The sequence below is a fragment of the Gigantopelta aegis genome, chromosome 4, assembly GCF_016097555.1.
Source record: "Gigantopelta aegis isolate Gae_Host chromosome 4, Gae_host_genome, whole genome shotgun sequence".
Taxonomy (NCBI): Eukaryota; Metazoa; Mollusca; class Gastropoda; order Neomphalida; family Peltospiridae; genus Gigantopelta; species Gigantopelta aegis.
In genome coordinates, this window is record NC_054702.1 from 84,753,938 (window position 1) to 84,780,683 (window position 26,746).

General features: G+C 34.5%; 2 protein-coding genes across 3 annotated transcripts in view; one reads left to right on the forward strand and one right to left on the reverse strand.

Annotated features, from left to right (window-relative positions):
- LOC121371269 overlaps positions 1-1,793 on the forward strand; it is a 34,527-nt gene extending 32,734 nt beyond the window's left edge. For both annotated transcript variants that reach the window (XM_041497028.1, XM_041497029.1), the window contains one exon: positions 81-1,793. In XM_041497028.1, coding sequence (XP_041352962.1) covers positions 81-206 — 126 coding nt within the window. In that variant the 3' untranslated portion in view covers positions 207-1,793. The remainder of the gene's footprint in view (positions 1-80) is intronic.
- Positions 1,013-17,747, reverse strand: LOC121370036 (cartilage acidic protein 1-like). The gene is made up of 12 exons (XM_041495133.1): positions 17,650-17,747; positions 16,839-17,039; positions 11,861-11,964; positions 11,291-11,429; positions 9,129-9,253; positions 8,234-8,350; positions 7,296-7,451; positions 6,111-6,244; positions 4,552-4,792; positions 3,178-3,627; positions 1,935-1,972; positions 1,013-1,057 (listed from the first exon to the last, which is right to left on the reverse strand). The coding sequence occupies exons 1-12, from the start codon at positions 17,745-17,747 to the stop codon at positions 1,013-1,015; spliced, it is 1,848 nt and encodes a 615-aa protein (XP_041351067.1).
- Positions 17,748-26,746: the final 8,999 nt, after the last annotated feature.

Genomic DNA, 26,746 nt, shown 5'->3' on the forward strand with positions numbered 1-26,746 from the left:
TCCGAACTCATTATTTTCAAAATAAAATTATAGGAATTACAGTATATAAAATATTTATGATTTTCACAAATTATTTTCAGGTTGGAAGCTGGCTGTGTTTTTTATTTTGGTTGATGCAAGCAGTGTTTGGAGGCTGGAAACTGTGGAGACTGAATATGTTACCAACGATTCCTGAAAAACTGAAAATATGCTGCAGGGACACGTGATGCATTCCAACAGACGTGATGTGTATATAAAAGACAAACCATGTACAATATATATATATTAATATTTATTACACATAATTAGGGTGTTTCATACCCAGAGTGAAACAACTCAGTACAGCGTCCCAGAACCAGAGCTGCAGTTATTATTTATTTTTCCATTGGAATGGGGTGGGACGTAGAGAGGCTCGATGGAATAACAACTAACAGAGCAGTTTGTCTCTGGTTATTAAGTCCTTTTTAGTTCAGTTAGGTTACCTGAAGTCAGGTGGAGATGTTTACCATTACCCACTGTCTACACAATACAAATCACTAATTTAATTATGATTCCATTTTCAGTATCAAGAATACCTGGGAATTTCAGTTCTCCCATGACGTCAATGAGGATTAATTCTAAAATACCCATGCCCCACACCAGTCATTTTAATTGACCATCTGTCATGTTATTGACAGATACAATGTGGTTTCAGTGCTGGTACGAATGACCAGCCCCCCCCCCCCCCCCAATAATTTTGGCTTTGTTTTTCATCTCGACTGAATGTAAAAGTTGTAGCGAGACTTAACGGATCGAGATTAACGGCGAGAGTTAGGGCAAATAATCATGCCCCCGGACCCCCCAAATATCTCGTGCCTTCGACGCTCGTTCATTTGTCCACTCCCCACCCCAATAATGTCCACCATTCTACGGGCCTGGTTTGTAGAAGCTTTGATAAAACTAATGAATGGATCCTATGCAATATGGGTCTTCTAAGCTAGTCTTGGGAGCGGCAAGCCTTCTACGGGCGGTGCAGGATGGATGAAACATCATGTTACGGGATCTCCTTGGGGAATGGCCGTCCTCCTAAGGACAGCACCTGATAATGGATCATCGAATCAATCACGATATTGCGTAATATCCTTTCGACTCTGCCATGTGCAGAGATACTATTTTGATAATGGAATATGGTTTTGTCGTTCAGATTTAGTCCAAACCTGTCTTATATATTGATTCCCTCAAGTAATAACCCCGGGGAAGGTATTACTTCAGTTTGACTGCACCTGTGATCTTTAAATGAAATGACATATGACTGATTTGCTAGTCTCAGTATCGACTTTCCGTGTCTTGATGGAGATCCATTTCGGTAGGAGCAGTTATGTACATTGGCTACTTCACTTCTGTGTGTACTCAAATTAAACAACAATAAATGAGATTTTCATTTGGAACTGCCAGTTCTGTTTACGTATACATCTACTGAAATCCCACATTTAATGTAAAGGTAACTATAACAGTCTACTAAACATTCAAAATTGTGCCCTAAATAGAAAACAAAAGATGTATATTGTATGAATTATACTTCTCAGACATTTCACATGCTAATAGTTTTTGTTATGATAAACATAGATACATGATGATGTAATCTTATAGACTTGATAAATATAGACATGGTGGATTTCACTTAATGTTTAATTTGTCATGTATCTATAATCCTAGTCGTAAAAAAAAGTGCTTTAAATTAGTATATACGTGTATTTAGATATATTTATGTACTTAAAGTTGTGTCCAATATAGTTCTTTTATAATGTAATTGTTAATAAAAGAATTTTTTAGTATTGACTGGTGTTGGTTATTCTGCTGCAATATGTTTATATATCCATGTATTCAGTTAGATCCTGGTAGTTAATGTGTACGTTACTTCAGGGAATACTAACTACCTTATAGATCTGTCTTATTTTAATCCTTGCTCTAAATACCTTCAATTCTCTAGACTTGGAACGTGGGGACAGACACCCTTCAGAAGAAAACAAGAACATGCCAATACAACATACAAGTTATAATCATGATAAGAAAGCGTATGGAAATAAATGTTCACAGAATGTCGACTCTGAGATATTCCTCACGACCATTCATGGTTAATATAGGCATAGCTCTGTATATCCATTATTGTTTGCGTGGAGGTCAAACGAAAGTTCGTGAAGTTAACACCAAGGCAATTAGTTTCAGTGCAGATTTGGAAGCTGTCGAAAAAAATGAGAAGAACATTTGAAAAGGAAACGTTACAGAAAACAGTGTTTAATTATAGCGTTTTTCAGATTAACCGAACACAACATCAGTACAATAAATAAGCACACATTTACTTAAAACACCCAACAGTTGAATGTACAATGTTTTATAGGTGAAACTATTTTAAAATGTGCTTACTGAACATAATATTCAGAAGAATTAATGTCATTTCGGTTTATTATCTTTGCTAACATCTGTAAACCTGTGTAGGGCGTGGCTTAAGGGAATAGCGTGTGAAGCTGTTTTAACGTGTTTAATTAACATATTCAGACGAATTAGCATTTGGCCCGTTCATTATTTCTGATAGCATCTGAAAGACTGTTTAGGGCATGGTTTAAAGGGATATCGCGTGTGTTGTCTATCGTGGTGTAAATACGTACAGACGGAAAGACAGCAGGCTAACAGCCAGAATAAATACTTGTGTTACGATTGGGCCAACTGTCAATAACAATGCTGTTTGCCCCTACCTGGCAGAATGAACAAACTCGCTCGGACATGGCTATACAACACTTTTTCAGTATTTTATTTTTAAACATTCTATGTAGGTTTCTACAATCAGACATTAAAACACATTACCGAAGGATTTTATCTCTGTCATTCCACTCAGTTCATCAGTTATGGTAAAACACCATTGCACGATTACCATGGCATGGCACTGTTTGAATAATATCTATTGCTTTATACCAACATGATATTCATTTATACCATTTACTTGTCATCACTGGTATTATACACTATACTATTCAGTCTATAGAAAGGTACATGTATACTGGTATAAAAAAAATATGCCTTGCTGCTCACTGAAATTGTCTCTGTGCCAACACTGGATTCAGACTCCATGTGTAACATGTATCATGTTTAACACCTTAGAGCCACTAATCAAACAATTAGCCGAGTTGTTATATTAAAACAGACGTGTCGTTATGTTCTTACCTGGATTCGTACCACTCGTGGCATATGTCGTCGTCTGCAGTGAGGGAAGACTTGGTTTCTGTCTTAACAAACTGGTCACATGACCATAATATGCTACTTTTAAAGTCACGTTTATGTTGTACGAAGATAACGACTTTCGTATTAGATGTCCATCTGGCCACAGAAGGGTCATCTCAATGGGGTTTGACCGTCCCAAACCGAAATGAGCTACCGGCTCAATATTTGAACTAGGATCAATTATCCTAAGAAGAATTTGATTGGTTTTTAGAACCAGCTTTACACTGGCACCACGGGCAGGAGCGCCACCTCGGGTTAGAGGCATCACTCGCAACCAGTTATTTCCTTTTCCTTCAGTCACGTGATATATTGACAAGGACTGAGTATTGTCATCTTCGTTAGTTATGTATAATTCCAGTAAACCATCACCATCCAAGTCTGCAACTGATGCTCCTGAAACGAGCAACAGTAAACAGAAGTCAATCCAGTTAATATTAAGTCGGTGATCCAGAAAATCTTAGTTTTTTTCCCCCAACTCTTTCCGTGACAAGCTGCTTTTCTGGAGAGAATGTTTGTATTATTTACTTGTAAAGTCATTGAACATAACATATAAATATAAAATAGATACACAATTAAAACAAATATATATTAAATATGAAATTTAACATAACAGAGACAAAGCTAATTCATCCGTATATTTACTTTTGTTTGACACCTAATTACCGAAGTATATATTTCATGTTGGGGTGTCGATAAACATTCATAAATAATTTATTCAGGGCTTAATTTCACAAAACAAATTTGTAAGCCTAGTTTTGCACGTAAGCGTAAATCTACGACTAAACCACAATTCTTATTACTATTATACTACACCTAATATAGTTTAAAGTGCACATATTTTATTTTACTTTGTCCTTAAAATGCTGCATCTTCCATAATGATGTAATGTTCTGCATGAAATAGATGTCAAACACACGTAAACGTATGCCTGGTATAATTGTTAGTTGCAGACGTAAATAAACAATGTTTGGTGAAATTGGCCCCTAGTTCTGTGGATAATGGGTATATATATATTATAATACTTTTAAAACATAATAATAATATTAATAACGATGCAACCTGTCGTTTTTAAATAAGATTGGTTTCTATTTTTAGTCGATAGCATACATATATATATGTGTGTGTTTGTGTGTGTGCGCGCGCCGTTACACTTTCTAACTCTACATAATACTATAGTACTGTATACAGGTATCATCTTATTTTAAATAATTATTTGATCATTAAAACAATATCTGGATGGTCCAAGAACTAAACTGGTTGTTAATGTGAATTCCCCTCCCAACCTCCAGGCGCTCTGTCACTACTGATGGTTATTACCTGTTATATGTTGTCCTGAAGTCTTGGCATCGCCAATACTAACATTTGTCATCACAACACCATCGTCAGTCATCTGGACTTGATACAACGCGTTCTCTGACCTTACAGAAACACCAGTATCAAAGGGAGACCGGTAAAACGCGTTCACGAGAAGTATTTCTAATATCCCGTCGTTGTCAAAGTCGACTGCCAGCACGCTTCTTGCTGAAGAAATCTCTTCAAAATGCTTTGAAGCTTTATTCTGCAATGACAGCCCCATAACAATTTGATATAAAATAACTGAATGAATAAGTAGGACATTATTGAACGTCACATGTTAGATTCATACTGACACCTATAGTTTTCCTAAAGGCTGGTTCGCATAAAGCCTGTAACACACCACAGAGCAGATAGATATTATGTTCAACTTTCCCGATTTGTTATTGACCATCTACGACTGCGTTCCCATAAAATGTATCGTATACGAGCATATAGTAGCACATTAGCGGAATGTTTAAAATAAATTAGATTACTACTACAGTTCATTTTAAAGCATTAAAGCGGACTACAAAGCATATTTATAAAATTCATAATTCATTAAACTTTTTTTTTATTAACCCATTTGACTACAGTAAGCTGTAATGAAACTATTCCACTTATGCTCGAGGTTGACATATATGATATACACACACAATATAAATGTTTTATGCTATAGTTTGTAAAACAAAATATGAGAAATTGTCCACTATTTTGTTTTCATGTATGTACTTAACGTAACATACTAGGTCGCTTTTTATTGCAGGAACATAAATCACTTGGAAATGATAAGTTCTATATTTCACTTTTCTAAGTAGATAAACATATAATATCAGATTTAAGCTTATAAACTTAAGTAAGTAAACAAGTCATTCATTCTACAGGTCACTTTTTGAGTGGTTCCAAGCAGAGATTGGCAATGTCAACAATCACATATATATCACAAGTAGTATAAAGTATATACATGCAGCTAGTTTTAATATAATATTATATTACACGTTTGAGTTTAACTGTTTTCATCTATACACTACGGCAACCCGACTGGTGACTCTGTGTTTATTTGTTTTAATATTCGTATGTAAAAAAACAAAAAAAACATTAAAATTAAAAAAAAACCCCACAAAATACACAAATCCTCAAAAAACAAACCAGAACCCTAAACCAAACCAAAACCAAAAATCAAATAAGAAAAACCAACAAAAACAATCCTCAAAAAGCCCTCACCCCAAAAATAAATAAACTAATATAAACGCAGTCATACTTAAATGAACAGACAAATAGCTTGCAAAGTCAGTCTATAAAATTATTCCCCCACAAAATCCTTTGTTGCACATCCAGTGCTAAGATGCCATTAATAATTCATTCATTCATTCATTCATTCATTCATTCATTCATGCATTCTCTAATTAAAAAAGGAAACACAACTAAAATCAATGTTTAGATTTAAAATCCAATCCAGGAACTTCAACATTTTATAAATAAACAGAGAAATTAACCTAATTCTGTTTTGTATTAAATCATATCTAACGTGCCTCAAACTGTACACTGGTCCCATTCACATGTTGCAGATACAATCTGTGTCTGCTCATCATGTTCACGCTGATGATGTCCACCAAGCCGTCGTAGTTCATGTCGGCAAGAGTAGCAGCTCTTCCATTTTCCTGGTCGCCCATTATTCCTTCAAAACAAGTAGCCTGTATTTTGTACATTGCTATAATCACCATAGAAATTCGTAGGAAAGATAAACTATATATATATTATAATATAAACATCGCAGCACATTCTTTATTTTACATGATAACTACGACACACTCTTTAATGTGTGTGTCACACTGAACAACAGTTAACGTTTGTTTTGTATAACGATACCACTAGAGCACATTGATTAATTAATCATAGGCTATTGTATGTCAAACAATTGGTAATTCTGACTCGTAATCATCAGAGGAAACCGCTACAGTTTTCGTAATGCAGCAAGGGATCTTTTATATGCACTTTCCTACAGACAGGAAAGCACATACCAGTTGTGGTGCACTGGTTGGAACGAGAGAAAAAAAAAAATCAGTTGAATGGATCCACCGAGGTAGTTCGATCCTGCGACGCAAGTATCTCAAGCGAGCACCCAACCGACTGAGTTAAATCCCGCCTACCTGAAAAACAGACGGTAACGAAAAGAATCAGAGACAGAGGCAAAGATACAGCTTGTTTTGTTTAACGACACCACTAGAGCACATTGATTTATTAATCATCGGCTATTGGATGTCAAACATTTGGTAATTTTGATATAGTCTTAGAGAGGAAACCAGCTACATTTTCCCATTAATACTAAAGGATTTTTTATATGCACCAAACCACAGAGAGGAAAGCACATACCACGGCCTTTGATACACAGAGTCGTGGTACACTGGCTGGAACGTGAAATAACCCAATGGGCCCACAGACGGGGATCGATCCCAAACTGATCGCGCATAAAGCAAACGCTTTACCACTAAATGCATCCCGCCCCCAGACAGACAGAGGCAGAAAACAGAAAAAGACAGAGAAAGATATGGGGATATGGACGACAGGGAGGGGGTATTGAATCCAATTCAACAAAAAGCATTGTGTTGCACTTTTCAACAGAGAAAACATAATATGTATTAGTTGTAGGGGTATCACAATGTATTCACTACGATCTATTGCATCTCGGCCTAATTACAAATCTCAGTACGGAAGCACAGTTCGAATACCTGTGTCCAGTGCAATATCGTGGAATGCTCTCACGAGGTTGTTCTTCAAAAGCTGGTTTTTAGTATGATGACCAGCATCATCTCGAAAGCCAGCCATGAATATGTCAGACCTTCCTTCTTCCCCAATAATAGGTCCAATCGCTATGCTTCTTGAAGCTTAAAATATACGAATATATAAAAATGTAATGTTGTCAGTTCGATGTATATTTTTGAATATGAATACATATAAAAATAATATCACCAGTTCCATATATTTTTGTGCATATGAATACACATAACGATAATATCATCATTCTATGCATGTTTGTGAATATGAATACACATACAGATAATATTATCATTTCCATGTATCTTTGTACATATGAATATACGTGTATATAAAAATGGTGTTGTCGGTTCCATGTATCTTTGTACATATGAATATACGTGTATATAAAAATGGTGTTGTCAGTTCCATGTATCTTTGTGAATATGAATATACGTGTATATAAAAATGGTGTGGTCAGTTCCATGTATATTTAAGATAAATGAATTGATTCGAGTGTGATAATTCCCAAGCTGTTACATATAATCCTCAAGACTGGTCATATTTAAGTGTGGGCGGTAATGCACGATTAGTTTTAATGAAACTAACATTTGGTGAATTGTGAATACGACTTGTAAATTATAATGTATTTTTATCCTCAACCCATTCGGTTGCTTAGATGCAACACCATCAATGTATAATGGATCATTTGTGTCACTGTACCCGGCCTATGCAAATAAAGTTCAGTGCAATTCTAGCTCTCGTGGATGCCATCGTCACTCTGAAGCAAAAATATGCCCTTCATCACCTGAATAATATAATATGCATGTTTGTTTTGTGGATAAGATAATTTTTGTCTCACCTTTTTTAATCGTCTGGTTTGCTATCTAAGATGATGTGTTTGTTATCTCACCTAGCGTGTTCGCCAAATTGGCTTCCCGAGTGGCATCTTCCAGAACGATTCGACTTGAACTGTTATCGGCAACTTGTACTCTTTTCACTTGTATCAGCGCTAAACTTGCAGCTTTGTCTAATAAAAACAAACAGTTAACAGATTAATGAGGTTGTATAATAAACACTGTGTATGTATTCAGCCATGATGGTTAAAATGACAGATCCTAATTTTTAAACACTATGGCATATATTTCACGATTAGAGCCCTTTTTGATAACTGAAATCATACATTAAATTTTATAGTTTAGATTACTCAGTTCCGTCTGAGAAGTAACGGTTATGGAATCGAGTTCTAGTGTCTTTTTAAGGGTATTTCGCCGTTTCAACGTCATATCACAGTTTTACTTCGTTTAACTTTATTCAAATGTGTTACAAACTTAGTGTACATTTTCTCTAGTTGAAACTAGGGTCTGTGACTTTAATTCCAGAGCTGTACCCAGCCTAAAATTACTAAGGTAGGGTGTAGAAGAAAAAAAGGTAACAAGGACATTGTAATATAGGGTCTTGTCCAGCTAAACAAAGAGGATATTTTTAACACAAAAGAACACTCATTTATATTTTGTTAGGGTTTTGATTTTCTTCTATTAAGCAAATGCTTCCACGATTTTTGCTTCGCATTGTGTGATTAATTATCTGACTTTTAAAATATCATTAAATATATAATAATCAATTAAACCAATTAATGAAAAACCAGATCTGATGGGTCAATTGAATATAACTGATAGTAATACCATATGTTTTAATGAAACCTTGATCAAATATTTGTTTACATACATGCATTCTAATAATATAAATAAACATTCAGTTACTATTTAAAATACATTCAGTCGGTATTAATCCACCAACGATCTTACCACGAATGTCTGAAATCAAAACTCCATATCTGCCGTTTCCAGCCCTGTCCAGACAACCAACCGCGTGACCATCATATCGGACAGACAAGTTGCTGTTGATGTCATCATTAAACAAGTCATCGAACCTGCAGCAAGGTAGCAATGTTATGGTCGTTCAAATGTCCACACAGTATAAGCATACTCTGGAGTTGATGTAAGAAAGTACGTATACATATGTTATTGTAGTCAATGAGTCCAAGGACATGTCCTAAGTATTAAAATAATATATACTCAAAAGAATTTAAGTGTCAAAAATTTATAACCAAATAAGTTTCAGAGTGTATTAGATTGATGATGTAAACTAGACCAAAAATTTAATTTATTGTTCCATATTTAAAAAACACAACTAATAAACGTCACTGTATACAAGAAAGTCACATGACATGCTGTCAAAGTTGAAGGTTGTCAAACATGGATTTTACACATTAGAACATTCGTTTAATAGTGTGTGAATCCACTCCTGGCGCCAATACACTCGACACATAGTTGCCTCATGCTGTTGATCAGACGTCTGAAGAACTTTTGGGGAATGGCCTACCACTCTGCCATAAGAAGTTGACCCAGATCATGAAGGTTGGCCGGAGGGGCATGGTTATCCCGAACTCTCCTGCCTAATTCGTCCCAGGCGTGCTCTATTGGGGCCAAGTCAGGCGAATATGCTGGCCAATCCATCCTGGCGATACCTTGTTGTCTGAGAAAGTCTGGCATTGTCATCCTGCAGAACTGCCCCGCCGCCAATCTGCTGAAGGCCTGGGAGAACCAACGGCCGGATAATCTCATTCAGATAGCGGATTCCATTCAGATTGCCATCCACCACATAGAGGGGGGTCCTGTGGTGGATAGAGATGCCGCCCCACACCATGACGCTGCCACCACCGAACCGGTGACGTTGTCTAACGTTAACGTCAGCGAAGCGCTCCCCAGGACGTCTGTAGACACGAACCCGACCGTCGTTGAAATGGAGACTAAACCTGGACTCATCAGTGAACATCACTCGACCCCACTGAACACGTTGCCACAGCAGATGAAGCGTGCACCAGTGACGTCTGGCCGTTCTGTGACGTGGTAGGAGTGGTGATCGAACAGCCTGGCGACGGCAGCGTAGATTATTGGCTCTCAGACGATTGCGTATGGTTTGATCAGACACTCGAGTTCCAGTCGCAGTCCGCAGATTGTCACGTAATCGGCGTGCAGTGGTTGTGCGTTGACGTAGAGCCATATTGGTGATGTAGCGGTCCTCTCTATTTGTAGTGCTTCGGGGTCTTCCCGAACGTGGACGATTTCGAACAGAATTCGTTGCTTGGTACCGTTGCCACAGTCGGCCAACGACACTCTGACTGACACCAAGTCTCAGAGCAACATTTCTTTGCGTATTGCCATCCTGAAGCCAAGCAATAGCCCTTCCTCGATCTTCGACAGTCAGTTGAAGTCGTACCATTGTCGAATTTGGAGTGTGCACCGTACACGAACGCAACCTCCAATTATACGGAAATTCAGCATTGGGAACATGGAATACACGTGCAAAGCGTGCAAATGAAGCGCTTTGTGAAAAAGCAAGTTATGGGCACTTAGCTTTCGCCCTAATTTACGTGCAAATGTAAGCATGTTTTCGCCATTAGAACTAGTCGACAGTGTCAATGACAGTGGATTTTAATTCATGTATGGGTTGCTTAGACCCACTTTCGTCAAAATGGAACAATACCATGCGTGACATTATGGTCTAGCTAATATAACTGACATTCAGAAAATAATGTCGAAAATATCGTCTGACCCTTAAATTCTTTTGAGTAGTATATATATATATCTTGATGGTATTCTCCAAGGGTCAGTTTTAGGACAATATATTCTCCCTCTCTGTCTTGCCTGATGGATTGGTGCAGAAAGGCAACCAGCGATATATATATATATATATATATATATATATATATATATATATATATATATATATACACACACTGTACATGTATATATAATGATAGTAATATAACAAACAAAAACTTGATAAAGAAATGTAAAACCCCTACTCCCCCAAAGGCTTGTCATATTTAATTTATTAAATCCTAAATAATCATCTTCAAAAACATGTCAAATATTACCTATTGTTATTTTATTTTCAGACATACCTGTTAAACTGCTTTTGCCAATGTAACAACCGATCTTTATAGACCTTGTGGTTGAAGTTTCTTTTGTTGTTGGTTAGCAGATATATTTCCTCATTCCCGTCACCATCTATGTCACACGCACACACGCCAATAGTACTGCCTTCGAACAATAACAAACAAAAGGGTGTGTATAACAGGCCCGTAGCCAGGATTTTGAGGGGGAAGGGTTCGTTTAGACTTATGGTGAGGCACAAAGTGATACGAGGGCGCGAAGCGCCCGAGTTGCTTAAAGGGATCCGGGGGTATATTAAAAAAAAAATCAACGGTAGGGAAGAAGATAAAGAAGAGAAAACAAGAAAAGGAAGAAAACAATCAGTTCGTTATGCATAAATTTGATTTTAAATGTTTAGGGTACAGTTAGCATTAAAACAATAATAATAAATAAATAACATATTCTGATTAATAAAAATATTCATTAGTATTAAATTTTACTTAAATGTATACATTGAATTATTATTGAGATGTAATTAATATATTATTTCAAAACTTTGTCTCTTGAACATGTATTTTGTTTGTAATGTTATAACGTACCATGTTCATCTCTTATACTTGCCAGAGAAGGATTTGACAGAGTTACATCAGTATAGATATGTCGTCTGAAGTCATAATTAAGAACCATGTTTGAACCTCTGGAGCTGAAATTAATTGAAAATGTTTGATTAAATACATATATACATTTAAAGTGAATCTTTCTTCTCTTTTTTAATTTTAATTTTTATTATTTATTTGTACATTGCACTGTACTAGATACACAAAATAGATTAAAAGCAAACTTATGTAATTTCGATTCTTTCGTTCAAGCACGCTGTCCTGGGCACACACCTCAGCTATCTGGGTTGTCTGTCCAGAACAGTCGGTTAGTTGTTAGTGGTTTGTGGTTAGTGAGATAGAAGAGGGTGTAGTGGTCTTACACCTACCCATTGAGTCTTTAAAACTCGCTCTGGGTGGGAGCCAGTACCGGGATGCGAACACTGTACCTACCAGTCTTATGTTCAATGGCTTAACCACGACACCACCGAGGCCGGTAATTTCTATTTATCAGCTGGAATCTGAAGAAATGGAGATAACTGTGTACAGGTGGATGGAGTAACAAAGTCCATTTCAAGATTCATTTGAAACGCCCATTACAAAGTAGTTATATAGATTATTCATGTGTTAAATCTACCTTTCAAAATACACACTCTCCGTTAAAATGTTGTAGTACTATACACATAAAATAATATTTCAAACTAGCGGACAGATTGAAGGTTGTACATCACATGATCTGTCCTTCTCTATGCTCCTTCATAAGCGTGCGATGCAAGGGGCAGGGGGCAACTGCCCCCCACCCCCCACCCCCCACCCCCAATGCATGAGCAAATCCTCAAATTCGGGCAAAAACGACAGAGACATTCGGTTAAAATTGCCCTTTTATCATGGTAGTCCATGGGCCAGATACCGAAACCCTCTCCCCCCCCCCCCCCCCCCCCCCCCCCCACCCCGGGATTTTTGGAGACAAGTATTTTTAGATACCACATTATATATGAATTTAATATCTGCTTGTCTGCAGCAAAAATGTTTTGTGGATTAAAAAAATATCGCCATTTGAATGGGGTACCGTTGCACATTTTGTGTCCCAAAAACACTATATTGAAAAATTAAATATAGTGATAAAGTTGTCATCCATATACATTTTTAACAGATATAAGGCCAAAATTAATGATATTCATCCTATACTAGATGTTAATAGTAACAAACCAAATAACAATGCAATATGTGATATGAATAATGATATACTCATCGGCAAAAGTTAAGCAATGCCTGAAATGCATTATTTTCTATATTTACACATATTTTGGGCTGCTTGAACCTTTTACTATTAAAAATTGCACTGTATTTAATATATTGAGGCAGCATTATTCAAATATGGTTCAGTATATCTGCCTATACTATACTCAACAAAATTAATTAAGGTCCAATAGATATTTTAGCATTTTCCTTTATATATGAGGGAAAATACAACTTCTTCCGTTGAAAGTTGTCAGCATTTCGGCATGCTCTTAAACTTAATGACTTAAATAACAATTTTGAGGGAACACGATGACAAATATCATTCTGAACAAATGTGTAACAAATACTAGCCTAATGCTCATTTCAATATTTTTCATAAGTATGTGAAATACCTGGTGTTTTTTGCATGTATAACCAGTAAAAGTTTACTGAAACAATGTATAGAAGCCATATATATGACCAAAACATGCTAAAATAATATGACAGTAACAAAGAATTATATTATAATATAAGAAAGTTTACTAGCCCTGAATTAATTTTGTTGAGTATACATGTATGTGCATCAATATTATGAATATGTCCCTCTTTACTAAACACCAGTGTTAAAAATTTAAAGCATCAGTTTTGTGTACCTACCATAATTTCTTTTGCATTACATGTACAAGTCATCTATCTCACAGAAGTTCATCTTATACTAGTCTGTGTTTGTAATATTTTTAGATTTGCCTTTATATTTACATTGTGCTTAACTTATGCTCAGGTGTATATAATTAGTTTCTACATCAAATATTGTCTAGGAAAGTTTTTACTTCCTTTCATATTTCTTTGCATTTTCATGCAATTAAAATATGTCTGTCATGTTCACAATTTCTGGTATTCTCCTTCTCCAGACTGCTCTGGTTCATCCATCAGTATGCCCATCAGCGCTCCTAGTATGATATCACTATTTCATCTCTAGTGTTCCTTCTAAAATTTCTCAGCCATATGACAATTTGGTTGGGGAATAGCCTGGACTGCCTGGCATGACTGATACCAAATGACAACTTGGCAATTTGTTCTCTTTATGTGCATTCTCAGAGCATTCTCAGTGAATACATACATGTAGAGTGGAGAAGGCTGATTTATACTCTACTGTAGTTCAATATTATCATCCTTGGTTTGGCAACACACATTTCCAGATATTTCTCAAGTCATGATGTTTTTGTATGTTATTTGCACCTGCACTCCCATAGAGAAGGTATATGAAATGATCTGCTTCTTAAATATATGAATATTAATTTTTGCTGAACTTCCATGAGCTAACAACATTTCAAGGAAGTCTTGGTGTTGCTTGAGAATATTCAAAACCTCCAGTTTTCCATTCTGCATAAAAACACTGTTGGTATCATAGCCAGTAATGGCAAGCACAGTTGGAATTGCTAGTTGGTGTCTTCCCTGCATCCTTAATGATGTTGTGCACATCTATAAGATGCCTCTTGTTGCCAAGTTGAGTTTATAAAAAAAATTGTATCTTGGATGGTGAACTGACAGCAATGTACAGACATTGAAGTATAATCTTTGTTTCTGCATCTTCTTGTGTACTTTACAACACCCCCAGACATGGTTTGCGTTTGAAACATGTACTTTGTCTCACAAATAGAACCCTCTTCCCAAGAAGCTGAGGGCAGAGTTTTCTTTGTTTTCATTTAAAAGGTCTTCCAGTCTCTTAAGACCTTTGTAGGGATTCCTTAGATCAAGTGTGGCTTGGAAGAACCCCTTTCACATGAGAAATTTAGTGCCAAACCACGAATGCTGTTATTATGCTACTGTGGATTAGTTGCAAACCTTCCGTCCAATAGATATTCCCTGAAAATATTCTGTACCAATAGAGCAAATTGGAAGAGAGCACATTGCCATGGTCTCATATGGTATTAGTCATATCACAAAGTCCAGGGTATTCCTCAACCACACAGAAATGGCTGAGAAATGTCCAAAGAAATACTGAAGCTGTGATCTAATAATGCAAGAGCTGTTGACATATTGAGGAGGAACAAGAGCAAAGGCCCAGAGGAAAAATAAGAAATTACAGATATTGTGAACATAATAGACATTATATTTGAGTCAGATGATAAGACTGAAATAGGAAAGAAAGTCAAGTGCTAGATATGCCTGATGACTATAGCTGATGTCAATTATATAAACCTAAGCATAAATTAAGCACAATTTAAATACAAATATGTTTTTAAAAATAGTACAAGCTTCTGTGAGATAGATGAATTGTAAATGTTTTAACATACATGCCGAGGAAAAGTACTTATAATTGGCTGGTACTAAGAACAGAGGGACATCTTCATAAATTTGTGAACATAGTATATAAACTCCGTATACGTAACTATATTTGAATAATGAAGCCTCAATATGTTATAGAAAAAAGCCAGGTCAATTTGTTTTTTTAATAATAAAAGCTTCAGGCAATCCTAAGTATGTGTATACAAAGAAATTAATACATTTCTGGCATTGCTTACTAGTAACTTATTTTGAGAAGTATATAATTATTCATACCTCATATTATATTGTTTTTAATTGTTATTAACATCTACTTTATAGAATAAAAGGAAGGATGTAGAAATAGAAAATTGTAAACTTCACATATATCATATTTGGGTCACATAAAATGATTGAGAATTGGGAATGAAAGTTAGATTTTTATAGTGCTAGATATTTGCCTGATGACAATATTCTATGTAGATGTCAATTATATACACCAAAACATAAGTCAAGCATAATATAAATAGAACTGCAATTCTAAAATATTACAAAAAGCAACAAAAAAAACCTAGCTATTGTAAGATGAACTGTTGTGAGATAGATAAATTGTATATGTTATGCAGACTTGCCTAGAATGGTATGTAAATTCACTTTTTATGTTTGTAAGACTTGTGTGTAATATAAAAATATTCAAAATATCCATGTAAATGGTTTAGACAGCATGTACTGCACCATATTTAAGTAATACTGCCTTCAGATATTAAATACAATACAATAATAAAAGGATCAGAATGATTTAGGTACGGTATGTGTATATACACGTACATAGAGAATTACGTATATCGAAAACTGTGTAACTTTTGCTGGTATTACCCCCGATACTATATCCATATCATATATATTGCATTGCTTTGTGGTTTGTTGTTATGAACATGTAATTTAGCATGAATAACATTCATAATTCATATAGTGGGCCCACGGTCTATGGATTTCTATCATTCTACCCGCAAAATTAGTTGTAGTAATTCATGTAAAAATGCGTAGTGATTCGTTGTCAACCCTATATAGCTGTTCAGCAGTAATGCTAATATGAAAAAAATCTGTTATCCATATTCGGGCATTATCGTTTAATTCGGGCAAAAAACCAGCCTACCCTCTTACAAAAATGGGAGCCTGTACGCCTATATGTGCTTCTTTGTAAAAATTATTTTTCAAAATCTGTTATTTGAGTTGGTATGGGTTTAAAACTTAATAATATGTTTTTATATGAATTTTAACTTTATTCATTATAGAGTTATATGCCAATTAATTCACGCAAACGGATTATATAGTTCATACGATAGGACGACCAGAAACACATTTAATATACAGCCACTGGTTTTTAATTGAGAAAAATGTATTGAATATACAAGTTTAGTCATTAAAACGTCTCATTTAGTCGACAACATCGTAACATTGGCAACAAACTCAGAACAGTCCTTTGAACGGTTACCTAACTAGTATCATCTCCATATTGCCGTCACCGTCGACGTCGCACACCGCAACATCTTTAATTGGCTGACTGATGCTGATACCGAGCTTTTCTCGTGTCCTCGATGTGAACATCGCGAGACACAGCGACGTCATCGTCAAAAGTGTGTACACTCCGTAGATCACTTTGAAGTCTGGACTCTGGACACCACAGCACTTCATCCTGAAGCCAATTACAGAATCACTACTGTCAGACAGCACTAGTATTAATACCACATACCTGCAAAAGCAAAGGAAGATGACAACGATGAATGGGGGGGGGGGGGGGGGGGGAAGGGGCTATATTAATTGGGGTGAGCTGCATATTAATTGGATTTTCAAACAGGTGAGCAATGCATTAAATATATATCTTCTTTTATAACAACTTCAGAGTTGGAAGACCAGTGTCTCTTTATCCCCCTAGTACTGTGGAGAAAATCCTCAAATTCCGGCAAAAATGATAGAAATATTCGGGCAAAATGTGCTAACCTGAGACCTTTTTACCATGTATTTCCATCATTCTACCCACAAAAGTAGTTGTAATACAAACATGTACATGTAAACATGCGTAGTGATTCGTCTGCAACCCTATATACAATTGATTTAATATAAAATTTGATTTGGTTAATGTCTCGTGATACCTTTATTTTTAAAATGCTGACTGCAGTGATGTTCTTGGTTTTTTTTGACGAGTCCCGATATCATGATGGAATCGAAGGCGTCGTGGTGAACGTTGGCAAACTGCGTAAAGTGGACAGATGCGGGGGTAGTATAGCCATCTCACATAAACTGACCTGGTTTGAATGCACAGTTTGAAGATTCGGACAAAAAGCCAACGCCCAACATGCAACCCAGGCTCAGCCACCGGCTTTCCTCTACCTTCCTTGGCCATCGATATCACCGGATTGGGAACCAATTACGCCGAGTTGGACCGACGCCTCCGCCGACAACCATCTGGCATAAGTTACACCATGCTCGTCAATGGGCACCAGGCAGTTCTACCCCCTTTCCTTGACCTTGGTGGTGTGTCCTAACTAATGGACGAGTAAACAATCCTGCACTGGTTTGAATTTATGTTTGTGGTTTTGGTTTCTTTTGGTAATAATAAAAATTAGATGTCTCTATAAAAAAAAGTTCATATGAAATCTGTTAAAGAACAAAATTGCAAAAAGCAGCCTGCCCCCTCCCACCTCTACTACAGCTAATGTAATTTTTGATAATGACGTAAACTGACTAGCATTATTAGATTTCCTGTTTGAATTGTTTGTTTTGTTTGGTAATAATAACAAAATTGCAAATGCTAATGTAATTTTTGATATTCATTAATTTCAACTTATTTTCGTGCTTATATCCAATTAAAGTTCAAGCACGCTGTCCTGGGCACACACCTCAATTATCTGGGCTGTCTGTCTAGGATAGTGGGTTAGTGGTTAGTGAGAGAGAAGAGGGTGTAGTGGTCTTACACCCAACGAGTTGTTAAAATTTGCTTTGGGTGAAAGCCAGTACCGGGCTGCAAAACCTGTACCTACCAGCCTCATGTCCGATGGCTTAACCACGACACCACCGACGCCGGTAACTTTTCATAAAGAAACCCCTCTCCCACATTACGTAACGTATCCTGAGGGCGGCAGTTCTCCTTTTGTAGGTGGATTAGTAAAGATATGCATCGTCCCGGAGAGCGACAGTTCATCTATAGACCAATCGCATGACAGTAATTCGTGATAATAATCATGACTTTCGGCTATGCCTTGTACAGAAATAAGACTTTTTATCGCAGTAACTGTTTTGTTGTTTCCGCAAATGTTGCACTCAATACTGAAACATAAAAAGCATTAGCTGCTTGATGTAAAAGATATCTTACCGACGCATAATTTAGATCATCATAGAAAACCGATTCCATTGTTTAGACTACAGCAAAACAAATATCCTATTATAGTCATTAGGTAGTGTAACATACCTCCTACACCTTTTGTCGTTGATCAGAAGTACCACAATGGAGAGAGAAACGATAAAGGGTGTTACAAGTAGGTTGGTAATATTCCCGTTTGTTCATCATCTCAGAAGTGACTGTAACATGACAATGTTAACATCTAGCACATACGATGCCAATCTATATACGAATTGATTTTGCTCATGGTTATGGCGAAAACCTTCTCCAAGAAAGCTAGCAATACAATATTAATGAAGTGGCTAATTGGATACCTAACGCTAGATATCATTTATTCATTTATGACACTATGACAGCGCTATGAGAGGTCAAGACGAGACGATGTAATAAGGTGTGCGTGTATAGTTAAAAGTGCCTTCCTCTAAAACAAAAACAAAATATACAGTATACTTTTGACTGAAACTCAGGTTAGTGCTTTGAATATTAATTTCTGTAAATCTGCTGGGTCCTAGGTTGTCCAAATGTCTGTTGAAGCTCAGGACAGCGTTTTGTTGTGACGATTTTTTAAACCTAGCTTTAAGGAATGTATCCCAGCAAGTCGTCATGTGTTATGATTCATAACACTTCCGGCAAGCGAAAGTCGAACCCCCTCCCCCTCCAAAAGAATTTTCTTTATTTCAACGTTTTTGGGGGAGCTTGACCCGACCCCTCATCAATCTCCGACTCCGCAAGTCTAAGACGTCCCCTACACAATTTGCTGCACACATGCCTGTTCCTAATAAAGATTGGAAACGTTTGGATTGTGGAGTGTCAGATTATTTTGCACTTTTATACTCATAAATAAATAATTTCAATGACTGCATATGGGAAATAACCTATGTATTTCAAGTACGAATCTACATTGTATGGCGTCATGTAGTTAGTCGTGCATGGGTCATAGGCTCAAATATCATCGGTGGACCCATCTGATTTTTCACGCCCCAAGTCTGCTTTATCAGACAGTCCCGTCTGCGTCAATAGGCGCGATGATCAAAAATGTATACGCCTATCTAGGTCAGACTTGTGCTATGGTCATGCCTACCTATTAATTTTCAAGGTAGTTCTCTTGGAGGTCCACTTTTTATTGATGTTGCAAAGCCGTATTTCTCTTATAATAGATTTTTCCTGCATGTCGATTAATTACATCATAATCAGTAGCTTAAAGACATACTGTCACGGATTTAAGGACCATATGTCTCTAAAAAAAATGGATAATAAATAAAAATTACATTAATTGTTGGAAACCAAATCTAGCTATCACATCACCTTAATTGAACCATGATGGAGTGGAATCCAAGTAAACTCTCTTGGCAATTTTAGCTTTTGAATTATGGACCATTGCCATAATTCAATTTTTTTTTTTACAAAATATCATTAATAAATGGAGTATGGTGGTTATGAAGATGGTTGAATAAAGTACATTTAGGGACAAATCAAATTATTTTTGTTCAGGTAATACTTTGCTAGACCATTAAATAGGTCAGTGGTCTACGACAATATGCCTTTAATGCCTGCCAGCTAACTTCTTTTTCAGGTCAGAATGTTCGATTCTACATCAAAGCACCTCAAGCAAGTGCTCATCCACCAAACAAAATCCTACCACTAGTATTGTATAAGGCAGACTAAAATATTTAATATCATAATTGTTTATGTGCTGATCTGCACTGTCAAATTTTGGTAAAGGTAGCCTTCCAGCAATTACCCAGTTGAAATCATGAAAACAGTATTTTAATATCACCCGTTAGCCAGCAAGTCACAAAATTCAGTGGGGGTAAAAAACAAAGTCTGGTCCAGTAAGGATCTTTAGTATGAAACCCATCTTTCTTGTTGATTCATTAAACTATGTTAATGTATTTATTATGAAGCTTATTTGAACAATTAATTTAAAGTAAAACAACATTTTTGTATATATTTTAATCCAGAAACAAACACATCAGATGACAAAACAAGAACCATGTTCATATATGATCAAATGATTATACATATAAATGTATAATCATATATAATCTAAGACAAAATTAACAACATTATTCAGGGTCTATATAAAATCTATTTCCAGGTTCATTTGTTAACGTAAAACATTTATTTATATGTTCTATGGGTTTTTTCTCAAAGTGAACATATATAAAATACATTTTTATTTGCTTAACAATTATAATCAGTCAATGAAATAGTATAAATTGTGCACCCTCTACTGTTCACATTTTTCACATACATATTTTTAACTTTGTTATAGACTACAGCATTATATGGTCAACCAAGAATACTAAAGTTCACATTAATAAATGAGATCCTAAAAACCCACAAAACAACCATAACATTGTTATGCAAAGTCATTTTATACTTGATTATGAATTCAACTTCATGAAAATCTGAAATTATTATACATAGAGAGATTATTAAACATTCTAATTTGTAGTAAAGTATGAGACCAGATTGAAAACATCTAAGATAAAAGACAATGAAATTATGAATAATCAGTATATTATAGTATTAAACAACCTTCTGACAGGATGTCCGTTTCGATTCACTAAAAAATAACAGAAAAGTAAAAGAAAGACAATTTTCAAAGTTCATGAAGAAAATAAAAATGAATATTCAAATTTCTTGAATTTATATTTAAGTTTAGTTATGTCTGGGAACAAATTAAACATAAACCATAATATATCTTCAAAACCAATGTTATTCATAAACAGTTATTTTGATTCCTGCAAACAAAGCCAACATTTGTAATGCAAACCACACTCCAACACAATGTACAAACCCTGAGCTTTTATTTAATAACAAATATATTAAATAACTTTTCACAACTTTTCTGTTCATTTAAAAATAGAATTGTTTTTAATAAATTAAGTAAATAGGATATAGTACACCCATCTATGTAAAAATGAAAGGCTTATAATAACTGTTTCCTATTTACAGAGCTACAAGTATAGTACATGTAATGAAAAAGAGATGACATTCCAATAATTATTTTTCTTGTAGGCAGGAACGTAGAAATATATGAAAAATATATACATATATAGGTAATGTATCAAAATGATTAACAAACAATTATTATAAGGAACATGAAATATATACTTGACACCAAGAGAAAATATATTGGCGATTCCTATTAAATTATCAATTTTTCCCTCATTAATTTAACTACAGAAGCAAATTTTACAATCTTTTAAAAAATTTGCTAAAACTACATTTGTAAAAGCAATTTTAATAATTTTAACATCTGTAATAATACATATATTAACAAGAGGCCAATAGGCCTATAAAATGACACTGTTTAACTTTCAATTTTCTCAATAGTAGATAATTAATTAATTTGTAAAGACCATCTAATGTTAAATTTTTATTTAATTTTTTTTTAATTTAATAGAAATTCCAAAATATCTCCACTAGTTTGTGAAGACTGCCCCAAAGAATCATAGTACCATCTTTCAGAACTATTCAATCAAAACTCTAGGAGATCGACTTTTAAATTTTCAATGATAAATTTCTATTTAAAATTTCACAATTCAAAAATTTCCAAAATATCTCTCTATTCGTTTTTGAAGACTGTCACTGAGAGTAATTCTATTAAGTTTTAGAAATGTCCAATAAAAACTCTAGAAGATAAGACTTAAATTCTTTTAATATTTTGAAATTTAATAACAATTCCAAAATATCTATTAGTTTGAGAAAATTGCCCTTTGAATACCTATATTAAGTTTCAGAACTATCAAATCAAAAGACAAACTTTTGAATTTTCAATGTTAAGTTTTTAAGTATTTAAATTTAATAAACAAATTCCAAATTGCCAAAACATCTCTCTATTAGTTTGTGAAGACTGACTCAGAGAATCATAGTATCACGTTTCAGAACTACCCAATCAAAACTCTAGAAGATAGACTTTGAAATTTTCAATTTAAATTAAACAATTAAATAAAAAATGCAAATTTTCAAAATATCTCTCAATTAGTTTGTAGAGGGTTTCCCAGAGGATCATTGTACCAAGGTTCAGAATTATTCAATCAAAATTGTAGGAGATGAACATTTGACTGAAATCAGTTTTAAAACTGGTCAATATTTTGCAGTTTCATTAAAATGTGCACTGCTATTTTTAACAAGTTTGTTTTTGTTTTGTTTTCATTCTACTTATATATTTTGTACATGTGTTAGTGCACACATAAAATGTTTCAAACAAAAATTACCAGTTCAAGAAAAGAAACAATAGCTTCACTTGTTTGGAATAAATCCTAATGGACTAGTGTGTTATTTTATTAAGTTATACAAATGTATACAAAATTGAAGCACTTTATAAATTCTAATAATTGAGAATAGGTCTTCACAATATATTGCGGTTTGTATTACAATTCTCAAGTATTCATGGTTAATCATTTGAAATGTTTTTAAAAATATTTGTTTAAAAAAAAAAAAATGAAGTTTAACAACACATGTGGAGATAAGCCCTTACACTCACATCTTTATCAATAATGACTTAAGTATTAACCCACCAATGGAAAGACGGCCTAAACAATTAGGTGTGTGTGCCCAGGACAGCATAAATAAACAGATATGAAATCAAATAAAATGTGGTCAGCTTCATGTTCCTTTTTTTATTGTAAATAATGGAACATTTTCTGACATTTACTTATAATCTGAACAACCTAAAACTATATGTATTTAACAGTATTATATACAGGCTCTACATTTAATAGGCAAGTTAGGAATGCTAGGTTTGCATCCCTATTGATCTGTTAATGGATTTACTTTGATCACATATATTAAAAGGCACTAGAAAAAAAAAAGTAGTGTTATCCGAGTACCATTATTGGCACTAAATAAATTGCAGCAAAATTCTGAAAGACATTGTACTTTTCAGAATTAAAAAGTGCTTTACACATTCAACAATGATTTTCAATTATCAAAAGCAGCAATTGTACAACAAATGTGAAAAATATATAGCAGTATTGCTTCTTTAATAACTAAAAATACACTATAAATCATAAAATATTAGCAATTTTAATATTTAAAGAAATCTATTTAAGTGACATATTAGCAATTTTAATATTTAAAGAAATCTATTTAAGTGACATATTAGCAACATAACTTTAGCGAGGTCACCATCATTAGACATTAAAAAAACCCATTAAGCTGAACGAATAATTTTGATATATTTTGATGTTATGCAGCTTAAAGACAATTAAATTTAGTAGAAAACTTCAGTAATTTGCATGCTAACCAACTATTGTTGGTTGCTATACTTTTAATTTAATCAATAGCATGTATCCACTGTTGTATGTTTAGTAAATCACCAACAAAACAATCGCACAAAAACTTTTGGGATAATCTATTGTATGTCTCTTTAAATTTAGTGTTCTGTATGACCTCACTAAATTCAGTAATATTTTATGCTTGCTAACATTTCCTGATTTACACAGAATCTGATAATTGCAAAATCAATTACTACCTCTATAGTCTATACATAAATGTACAAAAAATGTAAGCCATTTTTATGCTGGACAGATGAAGAACAATGAAATAAGAATCAAGTAATTTATAAATAATTTTAATTATTGATTAACTCTATACAATGGTTAGTCCTTTTTGCCAACTGTAAGCATTAAAATCATTTTCTAAGAAGCTTTTTTTTTTTCTTGAACTACACCGCTAAACTGATTCTCAAATCATTTTAAATTTTATAAAATGGAAGCTCTTAGAAATATAATTTTACCAAATAAATGTCATTTAGTCCGATGACAAGACATTTCTTGCAAATAAAATTAAGTTTGAAACAAAATCAATAAAGTCAGCTGTGAATATACATGTACCGTGAAATGGTTTTTTTTCCATATGAATCCAATGTTATCAAAAAAGAGATAAAAAGTATCCTAGTATATGTATATAAATACATGTATCATTATTTGTATATACATGTTGTCAATTGGTGATGCTTGATTACCCTCTTAAGCCCTGTTCACACGTACATAACTAAATGGTGTAAAACTGATTTCATAATAGTATCAATTTTGTGTCATGGACAAGTAATTTACATCACACCGGAATACAGGTTTGCCACAATGAATGCCGGACTTCATTCACATGGGGTCAGAAATACCAATTCTTTTTTGAGTAACAAGTAGAAAATGAATTATCTGTCCACCCTCATCCTCGCATGGCTTGCAAATCTCTAAATGGCAGAGAATGGACAATCAAACTGTCATAAGGAACTAAATTGGAAGTTCTTTCTCATAACATTTATTAAATTAAAATTAATTTTACCCCTCCCACCCACCGAAATCAAATCCCCATGGCAAACTTTAAAAAAAAAATGATTTCATGCACTCTCATTATCAAATCTTTAGCATGCATTTGATTGGCTAAACAGGCTAATACCATGTTGATACATTCATCCACAATTTGACAAAACCCCACATATCACTCTTTTGAAAAGGCCAGTTTTTTTTCATTTAATATATTTATACCACAAATATCACCAAGTGCTGGATAAGAAAATTTAATGTTTGTCGAGCTATTACATACATTATAGAAATATACTTATTTATGTAATTCATTTTTAAAGGATTACCTTTGGAAGCAATAAAATGGAATGTGCTAACATATGTACACAATGCACTTTGTATTCTAGCATACACAGTAGGGCCATGCTCTTATAGTCTGGTGTGTATTCAAAAACCCTTTTCATTTTTCCATTCTGGTTGTTCATATTTACTAAGACATACAAGATCTTATGAGATAGCCAAGCAGCATGCAATATAATGAAAAGTACTTGGTCCAGTCAACTAAGGCAAACAATTCAACCCTAAAACTGCTGATGGACAATTGAGTGGTTGCAATTCTAAGGTCAGAGTTATGATAGTATTGGAAGAGCGAGATTCCAGTGTACATATATAATTCCAACATTTAAATCTCTACAGGTGTGTATTTTAAAACTGATTCCATTCAGCATGTAAACTTCAGCTTTTCGTTTTGTTTTGTTTAACGATATCACTAGACCACAATGACTTATCAAACATTTGGTAATTTTGACATAGTCTTAGAGAGGAAACCCACCACATATTTTCATCAGTAGCAAGGGATCTTTTATATGCACCATCCCACAGACAGGATAGCACATACCATGGCCTTTGATATACCAGTCGTGGTGCACTGGCTGGAATGAGAAGTAGCCCAATGGGCCCACCGACAGGGATCAATCCGAGACCGACCGCGCATCAAGTGAGCACTTTACCACTGGGCTACGTCCCATTCCAAGTTCAGCTTTTAGAACCAGTTTTGATTCTCTCTTGCCTACTAATATTTAAAACATAAAAATCTGCTTACTAGTGTTACAATCTGAAAAGCAGTCTTCTGATGAATACAGTAAAAAAGAAGATACCTCCATATAAACCTATTAACTAATTCTTACATTTCTAATGATAAAGAAAACAAAGATAACTATTAGTACATGTACATTGTGTAAAAAGAAAACCCAAGTATATAATGGTTAATGATTCTACAATTATTTGTAACAAATGTCAGTGAGCATACATTATGCCTGAAACTGCATCAGTTTTTTCCTATCGACACCATGTAAGAGTGAAGAGTGAAGAGATGCATCATATTGTAGCAGGATTAATAATTTTAAAATAATTATTAACTTTTTCAAAAATTGTTTTAAAATGCAGAACAATTTATTATACTTTCTAATTTTCACAGTCGATGATATTTAAACACTGAAATATTTTACAGTGTTGGACATGCATTAAATAATCCAAATATTGTACAGGTTAAAACTCATTAAATCTGCATCATAACATGCTTAGATGTCATTAAACAACACAAACTTTACTTTTATAACATGCATTAACCATAAAACAGTTCATTCAATGCGAATACATTTATAACGAGACAATTTAACAACAGTTTTATAGGTATGAAAGTTGAATAATGTATGAATGACAGTAAATAACAAAATTACTTATATG